At 39.2% G+C, this 20418-nt stretch overlaps 1 protein-coding gene across 5 annotated transcripts in view; it reads right to left on the reverse strand.

Annotated features, from left to right (window-relative positions):
* Positions 1-1971: 1971 nt before the first annotated feature.
* Positions 1972-20418, reverse strand: part of zfh2 (Zn finger homeodomain 2) — a 167913-nt gene continuing 149466 nt past the window's right edge. For 2 of the 5 annotated variants that reach the window (XM_087353918.1, XM_087353919.1), the window contains exon 5: positions 1972-12512. In XM_087353918.1, the coding sequence (XP_087210044.1) occupies positions 11644-12512 (869 nt within the window). In that variant the 3' untranslated portion in view covers positions 1972-11643. The remainder of the gene's footprint in view (positions 12513-20418) is intronic. The other 3 variants (XM_087353920.1, XM_087353923.1, XM_087353922.1) reach the window with 3 other exon arrangements.

Below are 20418 nucleotides of genomic sequence, written 5' to 3' on the forward strand. Positions count from 1 at the left end.
TCATCCGTACGAAATTAAAATCTGATACCAAAATGTGTTTGTAGATTAAATTAGAAGAAAATTTTTGTGGCAGCATTTGTTACTTATTCAGTGTCGCCAAATGCTACTGACCTAAGAATACAAATTTCCTTTGCAAGCGACTTCGACTTACAAATTCACGAAATAAGAGGCAGACACGGTTAGGTCCATGTGTTCTACACGTCTCTTAACACTCCAGATGGATATTGTGTAGTGCTTGTTAGCCTTTGCTTTAACAGCAGCTAGAGCTGCAAGGAGTGAACATTTCAGAGGAAGGGTGTTAAACAGAAACTGGAAGGTGTTATGACCGAACGTCATTTGTCAAGAGCACTTGGTTTGATAGCAACTCTTCAGCCATCTTATTCCTTTATGTTTTGAGCGAAACTCACTTTCTGAATTTTCTTCATCCATCATGAACACAATAAAATGACAAAAAAGTGTTTACATCATTTGATACAAAACAAACGGAAATACTTTAAAAACACGTCAGCGAATTCATTATGTAGGCAGTGTCAATGGATGACAGTTTATGTCGCCTGAAGACAACGGAGGAACCGACATGTTTATTGTTTATTCTCTTAATCAGAGGCGAATGTCCAATTAGTTCTCGGTGGAGCTTCTAATCCGAAGGGGTACATAAAAGGAGAAATTCTTGGAACAAGAGAAAGAATGTATAGGTGAATAGGGGGTGATTATGGACACCATGCAGATAACATCTTTTAATAGTGCAGTTCCATATGCCGTTTTCGCTCGCAGAACCGAAAATCATAAATACGTTTGTAACAGCTGACAACGTGAACTAAACTAACAAGTTCTACAGACCAATACAGTATGTATTAGTTTATATTTGTTACAGACATAAACACAACCAATTCTTATTACACCCTACACGTTTCAGTCCGTTGCAGACCATCCTCAGGAGTTACTATATGAATTTTTTTTAAGTTTCTCATTCTTATATTATTTAAAAATCCCGCTATATTTTAAAATTTTACTTTTTAATACATTCATATAAACTACTTAGTCTGTTGTAATTGTCGTCTTATTCCTCTCTCTTGTTACTTATTATAAACTCAGCAAGAATGTATTTGCTCTGATGCACTCTCTGTTCTTTTTCGCGCTTCGGTAAATTTGATTGTCGTAACAAAAATTAAGTTGTTTCGATGATCAATCGGATTGTTTTTAGAACTTTTATTGAACCTATTGAAGTCCAGTTTCGTAATATGGGTGCGCCCTAGCACAGCAAGGTAGAATATCGAACCAAGAGCTCACTGTAATACGGATTCTTCTCCTTGATCAGGCTCTTTCACATAACACACTTTTGCAGCAACAGCCATGAGGCTTAAGATACTTCGCGTTTTGTAGGAGAATAGTTTATTAAGGGAGTATAATACTGAACTCTTGTTCATAATGCGTGTACGTCCCATAAATTATGTTACTAACGTAAATGTAAATGTTTGCCATCTTAGAAGAACCCAGTATCAGGGGTTTTAGATTTGCGTTAACATTAGAAAGGTAAATTCGGTAATTTAATTTGATTAAAAAAAATTGAAGAACCATATTTATGAATCAATAATTCTGTTTCTTGTTTTCTTACGATTGTGAACCGATCCTTACGGTGAGGGAAGAACAAATTACAGGTGTTTCAAATCAAACTGCCTAAGAACAAAAGTATTGTACCTAAGAAGAGCGAGACAAGGAAATTTTTAATGCAAGGGCTGAAGGTCACCTAATACTTTTACGACTGTGAAATCTGGAAGTTTAAAATTTGTCAGACGTGTAGTACGTATGGGTGAAAAATACCTATAGAATGTTGGTGTGGAAAGGAGGTCGCTTGGAATATCAGGGACATGGAAAGATAATTCTAACATTGGGGTAAAACTCTGAGGTCCCTCATCTTACTGCATTGATTATCCGTTTGAGGTCATCCAGGCCATCAATTCAAGACACAAATCTGATAAACTAGCAGTTTATTACCATTTACAATGTTGAATCCAAACTGATACAATTTGGGTGTGTGAATAGTTTTGTTTTATCTGTGAGCCATTTAAAAAAAACTTGGCAATAATTCTTGACCAGTGAGATATTATTTTTTGTTTAAAAGATAAAACATACCAGTCTCTTGCGAACAGTACAATAGCAATATTTTATACTTTCACACACTCATAACACGCACGCACACACGCACACACAGTTCAAAAAAAGAACATGTCCTCAATGTCATGGGCCTTTACATAATAATTAACCAATAATTAATAATAATATAATATATACATCACAAACATTATGACATCGTGAGGGGGGAGAGGCAAATAAATTATAATCAGCAATTTAATATTTATATATAAAAGTCACATTTCTGTCTTCCAAACAGAAAACATAACTGCATTAATTTACAAAAAGAAGGGGAGGGGAGAAGTAATTAGTATTAATACCGGGCCCTACATTCGAGCTTCGATTCTGACAAAAGATGAACATCGCATATTCGAGCCAACCAGTTCCTGCTAAAGTCATCATTATCATCTTTATCGCCACCATTTGCAGATAGAAGTCATAGTCTTGAGGTAAACTGGCTATGGAATTACTAACACATTTCAAGCACACGCAGAAAGATACAAAAATATCTCTTGTTATTTCTTTTAGTTTAATACATAACATACTAGAAACAAACTTTGTTGTAATCGGTTGCTCATACAATTATTTATTTTGGAGGGAAGTAGTTTAAACAAATGCACAAGGAAAAGTGTTGTAAATTAAATGCAAAAATATGTATGAATTACAAAAGGTACAATGAAAATAATATTACAAAATAATGAAGAACGAACATAAACATCTTTACGCTGAAGCATCATTTAGCGTATACAGGACTTACAGTCAGGGAGATTGCAACAACTTTGTACAATAAATCTCTTACTAGCTACAAAATATGACGAAATGTGAAGCCGCCATAATTCCGTCGGGCGACTTCATATTTTGTTCACAAATTTGAAAAGCCTATCCCCGAATTTTTAAAACAATTATTTTACACATAATTATTCCACTTTAAGTTCTAGGACTCAGATCTTTATTAAGAGATTCTTATGAAACATGAACAATTCCATCCATTTCTAAAATACCACCAACATTCAGTAATATAGATTCAACCGTACTTTAATATATTCTTGAGGCTAACTCATTTCAAGTTATAACATTCTGAGTGTGGGGGAAATAAACGTGGAACATATTGCCAACACAACCAACCAAACTAACTACACGCTCCAACAGAAGTGGCCTATAAGAAAACTAATAGAACTTCACGCTACACAATGTGTTTGCTACTGATAAAAATAACAAAATGTATGGGAAATTAAAAAACACAGAGAGAGAAATAACAGAATATAACAACATGAAACACTACTGCAGGGTCACAATGGTAAAAAATATATTTCAATAAAAGGAAGGACCTGTACGGAAGTATGTAACTACGAACTGAACACAAACAAACTGGGGAGCAGGTTCCTGGAAATACACCTCCTAAAATAAAAATTATACATTCTTATTCGGACTTTACTGAGGGGGAGCTTCAGTGAAAAACTGATGCGATTTATTCATGATGTTTATAATTTTCCGAAAGCTGCAATGGACTGACATTGCGAATAAAAAAGGTCAAGAAATACAATTTGATTTTATTGATCAAAATAATGAAATTTGCCGAGTAAAATCATGTATAAAATTTCATAAAAGAAACACATTTAAAACGCATTCTTGACAAATATATGTGCAATGATTCATTTTTCCAACAGTGTATAAACATCAAAAAAGGATCCCATCAAAAATAACGTGCTGAGCAAAATCAGAAGTAGAAACTAAAGCATGCACAAGGATGAAGAAGATGCTCAATGTTTACATAATTTAACGACAAAACTATTTTGTTTTAAGGTTGCCAAAAAATCTGAAGCGACGTAATGTCACTCAGTTCAGAAGTACGTGGTCCAAGACGTAAGAGTACCACAGAAGAAGAAGAAGAATAAGAAGAAGGAAAAAAAAGAAAAAAAAGAAAGAGGAATGACACAAAACTGTGCGCAAACATTCCCACTTATAAACTTCAGTTTCACAATTTACGGTTTTTGAAAATCAAACAATAAGGAAGCAATAAGTCATCACGGAATTGAAAGCCATGTCCACCAAATTCTGACGCAAATTTTAAATAAATTATAATTTTTTACTTTTTCATATTGTTTTGTAAATTTGTGAGCTTACGGAAGGATGCTGTACGGTTTCTGTTCAAGTTACACATAACCGGCCATATATTTTTAAATAGTACACTTTTCATTAAACATTACGCGTTTCGTTAGTTTCCCACATAAACGGAGATTCTGGAACATGTATTCTGAACGAGACGTGACGTCACTGGGCATACTGCAAAAACATTGCATGAATCTACAAAACCATTAAATAAAGATATTGCTATGAGAAATACAGGTGAAAAAGGTCATACTGACGCATGCAGTTAGTGTGGTTAATCGTACTTAACAGCGCAAAGGATTACATATAAAGCGTAATGTATTAAGGAATGTTGAGTTTTTTTTAAAGAATTGTAAAAAAATTATAATTTCCTCATGCTTCTATAAGTGGAATTAATCTCGAATAAATGCAATTGACTTCTTCCTATATTAGGTCATACTAGTAATAAGTAAGCATGTTCGGGTTTTAATAGAAACCTGGAACGAAGTTATTCTCATATATTTTCTTGACATGGGCTTAACAGACGAACACACTCAGACCATCTAACAGGAAGGATCAACATCACAATCTACCGCTACAGGCTGCCTATTCTATTTATACGAAGCTTGGGTAAGATATCCTAAAACGACTTGTACTATAACGTATTTTGTAAGGCGCTCTAACCAATGAGAAAGCAGTGTGAGTAGGATTCCCAGCTGTGTTTTCACAGATCTAATCGAAGTTATAATTTCTTCCATATAAAAATGTTATGTATTTTATTACATTTATCTCTTTGTTACACATCTTTTATTATATTATGGACGACATCGTTAGGAACCAAGTTTTCTTTCTTAAGGTGACCCTAGTTTCTTATACTGATGTGAATACGATGGCAAACAACAATATTGATTCGAGACCTAAACAAATTATCAGTTCACATCTGTAAATATGACAGTAGCTCATAAAATGAAAATTCACGAACACGACACAACATGAAGAGTTGAGTGACAGCAACTAGCCTTATCAATAAATGAGACTTCCCTCCTTCAGTTGGCTAATTCAGACATTACTTCTTAGCTTCTACGGAAACAAAAGACACGATACACTCTCTGAATTAACATAAAGAAAATATATGAGCATAACATGTTCGGCAGATGGAATGTGACTTCCTGCAGAAAGTAGCAACTCGCGATTCCAATTCATTTTTGAGAGATAAACAAACGTACCCAGAATACAAAACAAAATTAAAGCAAGAAGAGGGGAGAACGATATAGCGTGTACCCATGATATGATTTTCTTTACAGCTCTTCTTCTATGCTGCCATTTTTGTTAAGTTGAGTGTGTTTTTTTTCTTCATAAACAACAACATGTGTTCATAGGTCGTTAAATATGCAGCATCGCTCAGCCGACTGATTCAACAAGAGGTAGTGTTTTATAGTGATGGCAGTTTGCCCCCCTGCACAATTAGTTTTTCTTTAATTATTTTATCTTCAAAGATATGAAATCTACTAGGAACCATATTCAGTTGCATTTTACATGCATCTTCACCACACCGTCTTCAATATCTTTACATAAAAAAATTGTGAACAAAGAAAAACAATTTTTATAATAATATCCACATACGTACACTTACTACAAATATTACTTAAATTGGGCGAGGTTTCGTATTTTGTACGTTATTATTATAAGCATTGCTAGTGCCACGGATACATCCAGCTTTCCCGACAGGCAGCTGTTCCATTGTCAGGGATTCTAACGCGGCTTTCATTTTTTGTCGCCAGATGGCGCAAGAATAGAATCACAACACTTCCATCAGAGAACGACCACTGGTTATCAGGGGAAAAAAATATGGCGATCATTTTGTCAGCAAAGTGACCTAGAGAGCACAGTGCACTTGGTTACGATCTGGCTAGATATATTTAGGAACCAATTTTACTGGGTGTATAACCAGTGTAAAAGAACTTTTCTTTTGAACAACTGTTCTTTCTTTTAAAATTACGTAATTACTTGGTTTGTGCAAAAACTTTAAATATTTTTTGGGGCAAGATAGATGTGATTAAAAAATTTATACATATACTTCTACTTTTTGAAAGCCATATTCAATCATAATAATTATATTTTAATAAGTATCTTCTCTACCAAGGAAATGGCACCAACATATGAAAGAAGACCCTTCATAAAGCTCTTCTTTTTTTAAAACACTTTCTTTTTACCTCTAATATAAATACGACTTCAAAAACTCAAAAAGGAAAGGACATAGCATTGAGGAACAGCAGGAGAGACAGTCATGTGTGTTTTGTTAGTGAGCCCCTGAGGTCGAAGGTCGGGAGGCGTGAGAAAACCATGCAGGATGCCACATCTTCGAATAAATTCGCATCGCAAGTCTTGCGCTTAGTTCTTATCCTAATATAAGAATTGTTTTCCTGCAGACTCTTTAATTCCTCTGCTCATAAATATTTAGAAACTGCTCGGTTTCCAGGCGGTCCCTCTCCCCGACCTCCACACACCCCCATTATTGTTAAAGATGTAGTTTACACCAACAACGTACCTCGGCACACACATAACTATTAATAGTACAATTATTAATATCTTATTAATATTATTATTATTATTATTATAGAAAAAGCATTCATAAACAGGAACCTTAGTAATGTTAGCTAAAGATAGGAACCTTGGGTGCTGGGATAACGTACTTTCAGAGAGTTGGTTGAGTAGCCCTGGTGGCTGTCTGTTACAGCCATAAGTTGAAAAGTCTGCTGCTTTTGCTAGCTAAAGACCCCACGGACTACAAAGAGCTGAACCGGCTAAAAGACACCACTCGTCTACTTTTCGGAGCACTTGCATCCCTCACCCGAAAGGGACACAAGGTCTATCTTTTAAGGAACAATGCCCATTTTAGTCCCAGTGGCGTGTGATACTTCTAACCCGAGTCTTTCCCTTAAACCTCCAAATAGGACAACGCTACAGATGGCTCTTGGGTCATTAATCATCAAATGATGTCGATGTTGGTCTTCTGGATCGTTACGCCTTGTAAACTTGTAGGCATATACAAACGTTTTGAAGAAACATACTGGCTTCACCTTCAGAGGTTCGGCCAGTATGTTCCTCCCAAACTTGGGTATTTATCTACAAGTACACACGGAATTACAACCCAGAAGACCAACATCGGCAATTACACGGCCGTCAAGTCTCGTCATAATGTTTAACCACCATCGGCTCCAACTGCTTTCACATTCTCTTAAACCTCCCCTCTTCGAGTACGATATTTTTTTATAATTTCTGCCCACCCGAACTTGTTCCCAGCCACAAGTTTCGAGGAGCGTGATCGCTGGAAGCGACTCCCTATTTCTTTAAGGAAACATGCCAAGACCATGGGGAGTCGCCTCCACAGCGAGGTGGCCCAGAAGTGACAATACAGAGAGACAGAATGAGGAGGTGACAAGAGAGGCTGTGAAAATGTGGTATAAGAAAACTCGCTCTTAGAAACGAGTGTCTGTTTTCACATGACGCCACCTCTGTGTAAAACAACCTCCCCTCCAGTTTTATGTTCGGTTTTTTTTAAACACACAATTTTATATATTGGACCCTAGCAGTAGCGCTAAACAGAACCCAAAAAATGGAAAAACAAAATAGTTTCTCTTTTGGTTCGTGTCCTTCACATTCTGTGTGGAGTCATAACATGGCAATATTACACCCAGCGAAAAATGGACATACACACAAACAAATAAGCTAATCACTTATAATATAATGATTTTCTGTTTGTTGTCTGTTAATTCCCAAACTTTATATAAAAGCAGCGAGGTGTGGTTTTTAAGGTTTCTTGTATCTCTTTTGTGACAGTCAAATACTTATTTTTCATTCTTTCTAAGTTGATTCGTTTGTTCGCAATTATTATATAATAATAATCATTGTTATATACAGGCGTCCTCTTTGCTGTTGGTGGAAAGGCTCAGAGAGTCCATCCAGAGGATGTTCGCAATAGGAAGTCTTAACATGGCAATATTAGCATCACAGGCTGCAGCAACACCAATCTCTTGGCGTCCTCTGTAACAGCCATTCTCATCACTCAGCCGTGTGTTATTTTGTTCAGGAACTCGTACTTGTGCTTAAGAAAAAAACATGGCTACCATCAACAGAATGGCACCACATGATTTGGACACGTTTGTCGTATTCCTTCGTTATTTCAAAAACAAACAATAGGGAACACTGATTTTAAAATTCTACACAGAGCTCCTGTTGACAAAGGATTTAAAACACCACAAGTGTTTTCATTTTAATCAACTCTGATTTTCTTTAAACGAACAACATTTTGCACAATAGTAACGAATCTTAAAAAGAAGAGTGCAGACAGTTATCAGTTAAAGCCTCTAATAATGACATCTTGTGGCTATCACACACAACTCTACATCCAGACAGGGAAATCCCTAACACAGCATTTTCTTCCGCAGTTCTCCATAAATAAATTATTCCTTTCATGACAAGGTGAGTTCTCTGTTTTTAATAAAAACTTATTCCAAAACTATCCACTTTATTTATAATCAACAGTAACTATGACTTGGTTATTCTTTAGGACAAATTGTTAGGAATATCTCAATCTGCAAATCAAGGAATTTAACCTTCATTTACACGCTCTGAATCAGTTACTTTCGTGTTAAAAAATCTATTTATCTTCCAGATTCAAAGAACACATCCAAAATTGTGTAATGTCGTACAAGCTAACTCTACGTTCTATACAAACAACAAACACGATTTAACTCTTTCAACTACACCGGCTTCACATTTAATTTTATTCGGAAAATAATACACACGCTTTTGTGACGTGGAAAATATGTCTTTCTTATTTTTACTGTGATGAGTAATTGCTTATTAATTGTGGAGCCTTGGAGTTTCGTTTTCCCCTCATTGTATCATAATTATGCATCCAATGAGCAGCGCGAGGTTTCATGTTAATGTAACAAAGTTTAGTAATACATGCGAGCGATTTCCTTAGTGCCCGCAGACGTTCTTCTGCCATCATGGGCGTGTCATCTGTCCACCGCCCACTTAACAGCAAAGCTTCCATCTTACACGACAAATTCCCGACCTATTCTTTGGTTTCCACTAAAAGTCTCTGGCGAGACTGCACGACAACACAATACAGGCACACTGATTAATTAAACGTCTGTGTGATCGAACTTCGGCCACTGACACTATTGTTATTACTAGTATGTAACAATCACAATAGCAATTAATTTCTGCGGTGTCTATTATCAATTTATCCTATCACGACATTCATCAACATTTAAGACTGTAATTTTTACGCAAATAATCTATAATGCTTAGATTGTGACCTTCTGAGTTGCGACACCATAGTCATGTATCACTGATTCGGATAATAGTGCTGTCCTCATCTTCGGGGTGGAAGTAAGTAAAGATGACGAAGGAAATTCTCTCTCCTACAGGACACGGGGTTGGCAGCTGTTTTGCGGTGGTCGTCAAGCTTCTGTTGTGAGATTGTTAGTGACTGCCTGACGCAAGCAGTCACGAATAAAGGGTCCGATCAGTGACAGTGCCCTTTTGGGCCCCCACCCAACGACTGACTCAAAACCGGCACGGACTCTGAAGATTCCAGTGCACTTGCACCCCAAATAAAAAACTTTTTATTTTGCACTTGTAAGGCAATTTTTCAATATTTATAAAATGCATATTTGATATTTCTGTGCTATGTCCATGCATCCGTCACCTGCAAAATGCGATAGCTGCATCTTTCGTCATTCTAGGTATGTCTGCTTCAAATGCAATGTTTAGTAGTTTAGTAATGGGATCAAGACAAAAGACTGGGAAACATCTTTTTTTATTCGTTCCCATTCTAAAAATGTCCTTCCATTTTAATTCTGACCCTTCGATCAGTATAGTGACTGGCTACGGACTGGGAGACCGGGGTTCGATCCCCGACGGGGGCGGAGGATTTTTTTTTTTTTTTCCTCTAGCCTCTGCGTCCAGACCGGCTCTGGGGCCCACCCAGCCTCCTCTACAATGGGTACCGGGGTCCTTTCCCGGGGGCAAAGCCGGCCGGGGCGTGATGCTGACCACTCACTCCCATCTAGTGCCGAGGTCAAGAATGAGTAGGAGCTATATCTCCTCTCCCCCCAAGCGCCTGCATGGCGTATAGTGGGACAGCTTTATTTATTTATTATTAAAAAGACGAAGACAGCCTTGCATTCCAACTGTGCGTACTTTGTGAATAAGTCCTTTTATACAAAATACTTCACGTGCTCTGCATATTCTCTCGTTATGAAGTTGTCAGTCTGCTTTTTGAGGAGCAGAACTAGTAACGTCGTTTTATTCTGAAAAATGGAAAGTCTGAAATACGGCGTAAACAACGGATGAAATATTTATGGAGTCTTTTCCGTTACTTATCCCATCGTGTCCAGCAATCTTACTGGGCGTTGGTCTGGAGGTGAAAGTCGGATGGATGTTTCTTCTTTTCTGCCGTTATGTTTTGGCACGGATATTGCAGCTGCCTCTATCCCCCGCTTTTCTTTGTTTTGAAAATAACGAAACCGGAGTGCAACCTTTTCTATTTTCGTTAAGTGTATGAAGACTTGATTTCTGAATGAGGAAGACAGATATATCAACAGTGCCGTTTGATGAGGGTTTCCACAGAACGGTCCGTCTGTCCAGTGTACCAATGTGGGCCAATTCCATACCGCACACTCAGGGAAGAGTATATCCCGTGTGGACCGTTCAGATCTGGTTCCAGAAATATAATCAAATCGCGAATCTACTGTAACGAACTTCAAAGATGGTCCGACAAAGTGCAGAAATGTCAGTGCATAAGGATACGCCTATTCTAAACGCGAATTAATGTTTTCAGGTGGATGGACAGCACCTGCCTTACAGCTGTACTCAGTTCAACCTTAAAGATGGGGGCAGCAGATTCCTCAGCTGACACAGGAATGAATGTGGCGACTTCGTGAGTTGTCAGGAGACATACGCTGGCTGATAACTGTACAGACAGATCACCACTGCATTCTCCTCTCCCTGAACCGTCCACGTACAAACACTAGCGCCATTAAGAAAAGTGCACTCCCTGCTCATGCAGGCAGCCAACTACTGCATGGCTATGAGGCGTTGCAAACCAGAAGATCACACAATACAAACTTTCGTGCCAGTGAAACCCTCAAATCCCGTCATACTGTGTAGTGTCGTGCACTACCGCGCAGCGCACTGCAGGGAGACGATGTAACTTCCTGGCTGTGTGACGTCGCCAGTTACCTGTACTATCTCAAGTACACCCTGCAAGTGCAAAACAAGAGTGAGAGTCCATTGTTTGTGGTAAAGTACACACTCCGCCACCAGCCAGCTCAAACGGGCAGCCAGCAAGGAAGTTACATGGGCCTCGCTCTTTTAAATGAGGCTAGTACTTAATACACGTTTTCCTTACTGCCCAGTGCTGGGCACCGCGACTGACTGCGGTCCATCACCCGCGTGCAGCTGCAGTAGCTTATTCCGCTTGGGTTCCGCCGGGTGACAGAAGTCGCTGGTGTCCTTGCTGCCAGCGATGTTGGCATTGGAGTCAGTGGGGGCTCCGCCCGGGCCCTGGATAGGTGCTGTGCTCTCCGCGGCTGCCCGTGCCGCTAGCAAGGTGATCTGGTTCACGACGTCTTCCATCTCGTGGGACAGACCAGCGGAAGGACTCAGCGACGCTGCCGGAGGCTGCTGGTGCTGTGAGGGAGGGAGCCTTGGGCTGGGGGTGGGGTGTTTGGCTGGCAGCGGTGCAGTGGTTGTCGGAAGGGTGCAGGGGGGCTGTGAAGAAGCCCCGAACCTCGAGATGTGAGCGTCGGTCTCGCAGTGACGCTTGAAGTCGTGCAGCGAGGACATCCTTTCTCTTTCAGCAGATGAGGAACACAGCTTACACTCATAATGGAGCTGCACCAGGCGGACGGCCCCGCGTAAGTCGGTGGATATACCCGGGTAACATGCAACCCGCTGGTGACCCAGGAGAGCAGTTTCTCCCGGAAAGGCCAGTCGACACTTCTTGCAGACGAACCCCACCTCGGATTCTACCTCGCGGCAGTATGCGGCCTGCGATGGCATCAGCGGGGATGTGTCGGCGTCTGCAGGAGCTGGGATTCGAACGGTGGACACTCCTGGTTCACAGGATGCCGAGGCCTCCCCGACCGCTTGAAGTGTCGTCGCTGGGAGCTGGAGCACAGCGATGGGAGTTCCCCCGCTGCCGCCGCCACCGCCACCACAGTGTCCAGAAGATGGTTCGAACAACCCTCCTCCACTTCCGCCACCTCCAGCTGCTGGAAGCAAGAGAAGAGAACACTTTTTACACAAGAACAAGCACCAAGAGCCTTTTCAACGGAGCTAGTACATATATTATTATGCACCATGGTATAATTATGTCGATGATCGTGGAGTATCTAACTCTGGCTTTTTTAGAATTTTCAAGCGCTTCTGTCAATTTCGTGACAACTGTGTGCTGCCGCGAACTTCTTCACTTCCCTTGGAGTTTATGTCACTTAGCACGTGTGAATATGGCTCAAATTGCAATGGTTACAGGGGACAGAGTTGTCCGTTCCGATCATGGTAGGAGATCGACAAAAACGAATTTCTTCAGTGACTAAACATCAAAATTGACACCCGGGCTCACAACGTTTGTATTTGTCCACTGACCACTTACTGATGTTGATTTTGTCAATATGAATACGTAACTGCGCATGAGATTAAAATGCGGTGGACTCAGATCACTTCACGCATTAAACCGTAATTTTTTCTAGAAATATCCGGTTTGACAATAGGGAATGAAGATTGGAGACGCATTAAAGGAAACGCGACTAATTTACATATTAATGACGCAGTCAACTCATCACGCTCCCTAACAGTCAATTGTTTAATTAAGGATGTGGTGACGATGCTGCTGCCATCTGGCAATTACGTGAGTGAGAGGATCCCCTCTCTCAGTGACACTAACAGCAATTAGCTAACGTTTCAACTCTGCTAATACAAGCATCTGATGAACGCTGATAGCAACATGATGTCACATCCTTCACGTGTTGTTTTTTAAACGAACCTATCATAATTACACTATGCGTGAGATACGTCACTTCCGGGTACATTTTACTATCTTTGTCATTGAGAAATTCGAAGATTTGATGAACAGGGGTGTTGTCAGTGCCTGCATACGACTGGTTGGTTTATTACGAAGGAAAATTAGCTGTTCGTGGACACTAAAATGTTCTGTGATTCCCACAGTTACTATGCAAATCCTGAACTTCCTCCGCTTCAAAAAACGTGATCGTTACGATTACATAAAGAAGAAACAATACATAAGTATGATTATGTCAAACGCAAATCGTTTTACAAGTTCGTACATTTTCGAACACCACATAAGGATGCCACCGTCGACTCCTGTCTACTAATTCAGGATACAATTCACTGTACATAAACGAGCAAGGGGTTTAGATTTTCCAATGTGGTGGTGATCTCACGTGACAGATAACAGGAAAATCATTCAGCACGGGACGTGTATATTTCTTACACAATATAATCAAAGATTTCCAATAAATCACAGGCGGACTATCGAGCCCCACTAAGCATCCGAGCCAAAGGGGACTATTTCTCAGACGTTAAAGCAGACGTAGCGTGAAGCTAAAAGCTCACGTTAAACTAATGCCAAGAAAACAAGCGTGGTATTGTATCTCCACTACCTCGTTCGTCTTTACGGTATGGTGCATAATTAATCAAAGAACAGCTTTCCCTTTAGCTGTGGCTGTGTGATCTAGATTCAACAACATTAATACCAAAGACTGCCATTGGGCATGATTCTAAGCTGGTTTGATTCACCTCCCATCCTAACACACTATCTCCTCCCTATGATACATCTGCCATCTACCTATCATTCTCGCTGTCAACCAAGTGGACTTTCTTAAAAGGTTCATCCACCAAACTCTGTATGCATTCACTGGCTCGCCACTTGCCAGCTCACAGTCACCTTAAATTCACTATCAAATATGACATTCAAACATTTTTCTGGGGCACTTTGTTTTAAAACACTCATATTTTATTGCACTAAAGGGAACATGAAAAACAAACAGGATAATTAATGTTTACAGGCTATATCCTCATATTCATCTATTAGAAAATTTGGCAAGTTCAAACTGAGTAACATGCAAGTCCGTTCAGAATTTCGATACAGCATCGTGTTTTATTATGCATTATCTAAATGCTGCAACTGCTGAAATGGCCAGAGACGTACAAATGTTTGCACATAATACACACACACAGAGTTGGGTGGTCGAAGCAGTAAATCTACCTTCACATAGTCCACGACCACTTCCCCACTCTCACTTCATTCGAGCTAAATACCTCTACAGATGTAACGGAATTCTCAAAATAATATTTAAATCTTCCGTTATAATTCATAAATTCTACTGAAGCAAGTTGTGTCCTGCCACGTACGATCCGCGTATGCCTTGGTGTCTCAGTATTTCCACTGTTTCAGTTTACCCAGCTTACGCCATCTTGGCACCTGTTGAGATGTGTTTATGCTCAATTCGGGGTACATCAATCACGCGGTTCCCCGCTCGGTTTACACAACCCAGCTTCAGCTGTCGCCTGTGTTTCAGCCTCTCTTAATAAACAGCTACTTCATTAATTAGGATTTCCCACCCCCATCAACATCTCTCCCTTCTCGACAAGTGGGGAGGAAGGATTAAGCCTCAGTGTCGCGTTGAGGGAAGTGTCATTCCTCTAGAACAGCCAAATTACAAGTAATTATCCCCTTCCCCAAGTTCAAATTAATTAAGTATTCTAAAACGTTGGTACAGATATAATGGACCGTTTCCTGCTTCGTTGGCTGTAATGTTCTAAGGGCGACCGTATCAAGCCGGAATGACAAGTTGACTCGAGATGGAAATAATATATGAAGTGATTGTCAAACTTTCCTAATCACGGTAAGAATAAAGGCGAATTGTGAGGTCCAAAATGAAGAGGCCAACAGCTTGAATGCGTGATCTTTTGTTTCTCTCTAACCTGACACCTCAACTACACGAAGAGAGATCACGGAAGGCAGTAGGAACTTCAAGTTATCTTCATATTCAGCTTCTACGACGCACATACACAAACATCAACACCCAAACACAGTTTTACATGCAAAATAATAAAAAAAATATTGACTCGACATGTAGCTAGGTAGGGGAGACACTTAAAATTATTCAATGTCAGGACTTTTTCCATCGTCTGTTCTTTAAAATCACGACGTTTCGGAGGTTGGTTCAGTCTCCGAAACGTCGTGATTTTAAAGAACAGACGATGGAAAAAGTCCTGACATTGAATAATTTTAAGTGTAAACTACCGTCGTCAAAACCCTTTAGAATTGAATTTAGTAAGGGAGACAAAAAATGCATACAGAATAAATTTTGTGGGAAAGGCTCTTGGAATATCGAAGACGATATGGAAGAGTAACATGTTACTAGATAGGTTATGAAGCTGGTGTGTACCTGCCGGGTGATGGGCTTCGATATTAGCAACAGAGACTTGGGGCTGTACTATTAGAGAATTAGTTGGTTTTAGTTATCGTCAGACAAACAGGTAAAATCTAAGACGAAAATTAACCTTTCTGCCAGTCAAGCAGCCCTGCTACCAAACCGAGCGACGTGGTGTATATTTTGGGACTCTCGCATCGTATTTTGTAGGTCACAGGTTCAAATATCGACGAATATCTCGACATTCTTCAAGGATTTACATAGGCACTCAATGCAAATAGAACCGCAACATCTTAGAATGAAAAACGCCATTTCACATCCTTACCAATCTGCTATTCATTACTATCCTGTCATTCCATAATCTTAGTAGCTGACACAGCTTCGTTAAACAAACGAAGATAGTTTACGTCCAAAAAATCGACAGCCACGCAAAAGTGTGAGATAAAGGGAAGTTTTTCACGTAAACTTCACCGTATATCGACAGGACAGTATACTAACATGCGGAACTAAGTGCACTGTCTCCGTCCCCAAGGATAGAAGAACACTGCCATATTCAGCTTGGCTTCAATGCGAGTCCTTTGTTTCTTTCTCCGTTTGGTCGTTAAATCTGATACCAGATTGCAAGCATCCCCTTGCAAACAAACGAGTATGTCATTCGAAAGTAACGAGGTACCAGAGAAAAGAGATGTGTTAAAAACATTCCTTAAAAACAAAAATCGAAAGAATAGCGCATATTTCCATCACAGAACATGGCGGAGGCGTGCATCTATTCATTCTAGGGGTTGCGCCCATTTTCCCATTCAATAAACAACCTAATTTAAAGACACGGTACAAAGGATGTTACAAGTAGAATGAAAACTTTATCCCTAACGACGTCTCATTTTCCGTATGAAGTTTCTTTTTCCTGCCCCATCCCTCTATCTTTGCCATAATAATGCAGATCCCACGAGCCATGGAAAATTTCAAAAGAAGAAGCAACCCCCCCCCCCCCTCCAGTAAACAACAGGAAAGTACCTACTTCCTAAGTCGTACGTCAGACAGCAAAACAGTTTGATAACATCTAACGTACGGATTTCAGAGAAATGATTTTTGGAACGGTTTTGTACGTGAAATCAGCAACTAAAGCAGTTATCAATATAAGTAGTCTTTGAATTTTAATGAGAACGAATTGTCAGAGAATCAGAATTACTTAGCTTTAATATGAATACTTCCATTCGGGACTAAAAACGGGTTGCTTGGTGCTTGATCCTTACTTCGGTTAACGAGCAAGTTAATAGGAAATTCAATTCGAGGAATGCTTCATAACAGGTTTATCTCTCCGTCTCTCTAATCAAAACACATAAGATTATAATATACAAAAGTAAAATTTAGTCTGTTCAATACGAGTGTAAAATTCTAAAGCAACAACACAGATAGAGGGCGTATATAAAGAACGAGAGATCGTAACAGGAGAATGCATTTAACTGTGTTTACTCTTCAACACATATTATTAAGATGACAAAATGTAGAAGACATGAAGATCAGGACATTTAGCATGCACTGAAGATACAAGAGTGCACGGAAAATTCCATCGGAAAACATAAACGGAATCTTTCTATCGGAAGACAGATAACAAAACGCGTTTTTTCTAAAAAGTCCTTGACTTTAAAGGTTAAGATTGGATTTAAATGACTTATAAGAAGGGCCTAGTCGTTTCATACAAGGCGGCGAACTCTTCAACGAAAACAACCATCAGCTTCTGGAGCAGAATTCGGTGGGTACAGACGGAACCTGCATGTAGATAAAATGTCGGCGAAGGTATTTTGAGTTGTGAATCCGTGTGATCTTTTGCGTGGTAACCAAGTTTTGGAGGAACATATATCTTCTGCCGTCACGGTTGCTATACGTTCCTCCGAAATGTTGGTAACCACCTACAAGAACACACGGTGTAAAAACCCAGAAGACCAGAATGATAACAGGGAATTCTGAGAAGACGGGAAAGGAACAATTTTTAATCAACTTAACCTGAACAAGTAAATTAAAAAAAACACAACAGCAGCAACAACAACAACAACAACACCACAATGATCATCATAAACAACCAAAAATATGAAAACTGCACAAATAAATTAAATATTTTCAAAACTTGGGCATTTGTGCAAAAGTACGGGTGAGGTGTAAGTTTACACATTTTGGAAAAGGGCTGTAGAAATTTGAAAAAAAATTTAACAGTAATAATAAGCAGAGGATGTGCTCATCAATTTATACATATTTATATTTCTTGAATTTTATATTTTTACTATGAAACAAATTTCACATGCCGCATCAAACCACCTTCAAAGTCCACTTCCCCTCACAAGTCTACGCCCCTTTGGGAGCTAAGACAGTTTTCTTTCCACAGATACAGAGAAAGTAACAGCAAATAAAAGGGGAAAAAATATGAAATGTGGCATACACAGCTGTCTCCAAACCTGTGCACAAGGCAGAAGCATGAATGGACTAAATCTTGTAATATTACGCGGGAAGTCCTGAGTGAGAAACCAAAACTATTTTGTAAATTTAAAGACCTCTAGGTGAGATTTCGGGTCCTCACGGCGGCGATTATGAATATGACTTCTGGGATACTGGGTTGTGTAGTCTGCCAGAATAAACGCATTTTATATCTTGTCACCATACAGATAAACAGGCTAGAGATGATATTCACTGGACTGACCGTAAGAATGATTGAAAATCAATTTTGAAATTGGTGGAGAAGAGGAAACTCGTTCCGTCGGGTATCGAACTCGGACCATCTAGCCTGTATCCAGTCCATTTAAATATGAAAAAAATGAACTGAAAATTACAAACATACGATGGGAAACGTATACTAATAGCTTTATGTGAATTCGAATAGTATGTCAGACAAATGACGACATGGGTACGTAAATTATAACAGCAGTATTATGTAACTAATGACAACAACAAATATGGGAAAATACAGTAGTTATACAACAAAACACTCATTATTCCACGCAGTTTGGATTAACAGTAGGTGCTCGTGTGTGTTGAAATGTGAAAGACACGAGATCGAGTGACGAAACATCTTGATTTCCAAAGAAAACTAACAATACATAATGCCTACATGGATATTACCGAAAAATGAAATCCTGACTTCAGCTTCTGACTGAACTAAAATATTTCCTTAAGCCACTTTTGACTGTACACACGTTTGGGTCTCTAACATCAAAGAATTGATTTTTCCACCCTCAATTTTCTCAAAGGAAAAGAATAACAGACTTCGCTACCATGTTTAACTAAACGAGACTGATAAAACGTAACGAGCAACTTCATTTAAAATTAATTGGTATGCCTACAACGTAAGATAACATTACGCTACAGCTCAGTGCCTGAAGCACTACAACAAAAGAGATATCTGTAAAATTTATGTAATGGTACAGAATAGTGCTATTAACTAATTAATCAATGCTACGGAGCAGATTATTTCTTAAGATGTTAATAAACTGACTATAGCTCAGCTAATGAAGATATTTCTCAGCATTTAATTTTAACAGTTTCTGGTAAAATTATTTAAAATACTTTATTACAAACTGCTGCAAGCACTAACATTCATATGATATTGGAAATAATAATAATAATGCACTTGTGGGTTAAGACTCAAAATATTCCTGCTGGCAAATTTACTACGAAAATTTATGTTTAATGGTGACGCGGCATCCCTGACCGTGATATGTAATACCCACAAAAGTGAGGTTGAAAGACACAGTGGAAGAATTGAAGGAATTCTGTTATTTAGGAAGCAAACTCACAAAAGATGGACGAAGCAAGGAAGACAATAAAAGCAGATTAACACAAGCGAAAAGAGCCTTCTTTAAAAAGAGAAGTCTACTAGTGTTAAACATTGACCTGGAATTAAGAAAGATTTTTCTGAAGTTATACGTTTGGAGCACAGCGCTATACTGAAGCGAAACATGGCCAGTGGGAAAGCCAGAAAGAAGAAGGATAGAAACATTTTAAATGCGGTGCTATAGAAGGATGGTGAAAATGAAGTGGACTGATAAAGTACAAAATGATCTGGTCTTAGACAGGATAGGCGAAGGAAGAAGTCTATGGAAAAATCTTACGAGAAGAAGAGATAGGATGGTGGGACACATTCTGAGGCACCCAGGATTGGTTAATTTGGTAATGGAAGGGAACAATTGTAGGGGGAGACAAAGATTGGAATATGTGACGCAGATTTTTGAGGATGTGGGCTGCAAAAAATATGTGGAAATGAAGAGATTGGCGCAAGATAGGCGAAAAGGGAGGACCACATCAAACCAGTCGAAAGACTGACGACAAACAAACAAAAACATGGAGAGAATAAAACGGAGTGCGAACTGCAGGCCCGGGGTCAACGAATAAGTCCCATTCCTCACTCCAATGTTACTAAAAGAGTATTTTTTTCTTTGTCTCGCCATACTCCCTCCTTAATTTTGTTCTTTTTATTTTCTATTATTTTCTGCCTCATAATTAAACATTATATTCTCATCCTGACACATGCAAAAACGTCGGATGTAAAAGACTTACTTATGTTAGAAAATGTAGAAACCCATTTTATCGCATACGAGGGATCGAACAGACATTTTCCCGAATCTGAAACGACGCAAACGGAACTTATCGATGCCGTTTTATGTTTATCTGAATCTAACGCCGCACGCTTCTTGAATTTGAACCCAGCGGGATCCTTTCGAGTCGCTCAGTGATG

This window comes from Zootermopsis nevadensis, unplaced genomic scaffold (assembly GCF_977971745.1).
Source record: "Zootermopsis nevadensis isolate Lab colony 2312 unplaced genomic scaffold, Znev_1.0 Znev_ptg000022l, whole genome shotgun sequence".
Lineage (NCBI taxonomy): Eukaryota > Metazoa > Arthropoda > Insecta > Blattodea > Termopsidae > Zootermopsis > Zootermopsis nevadensis.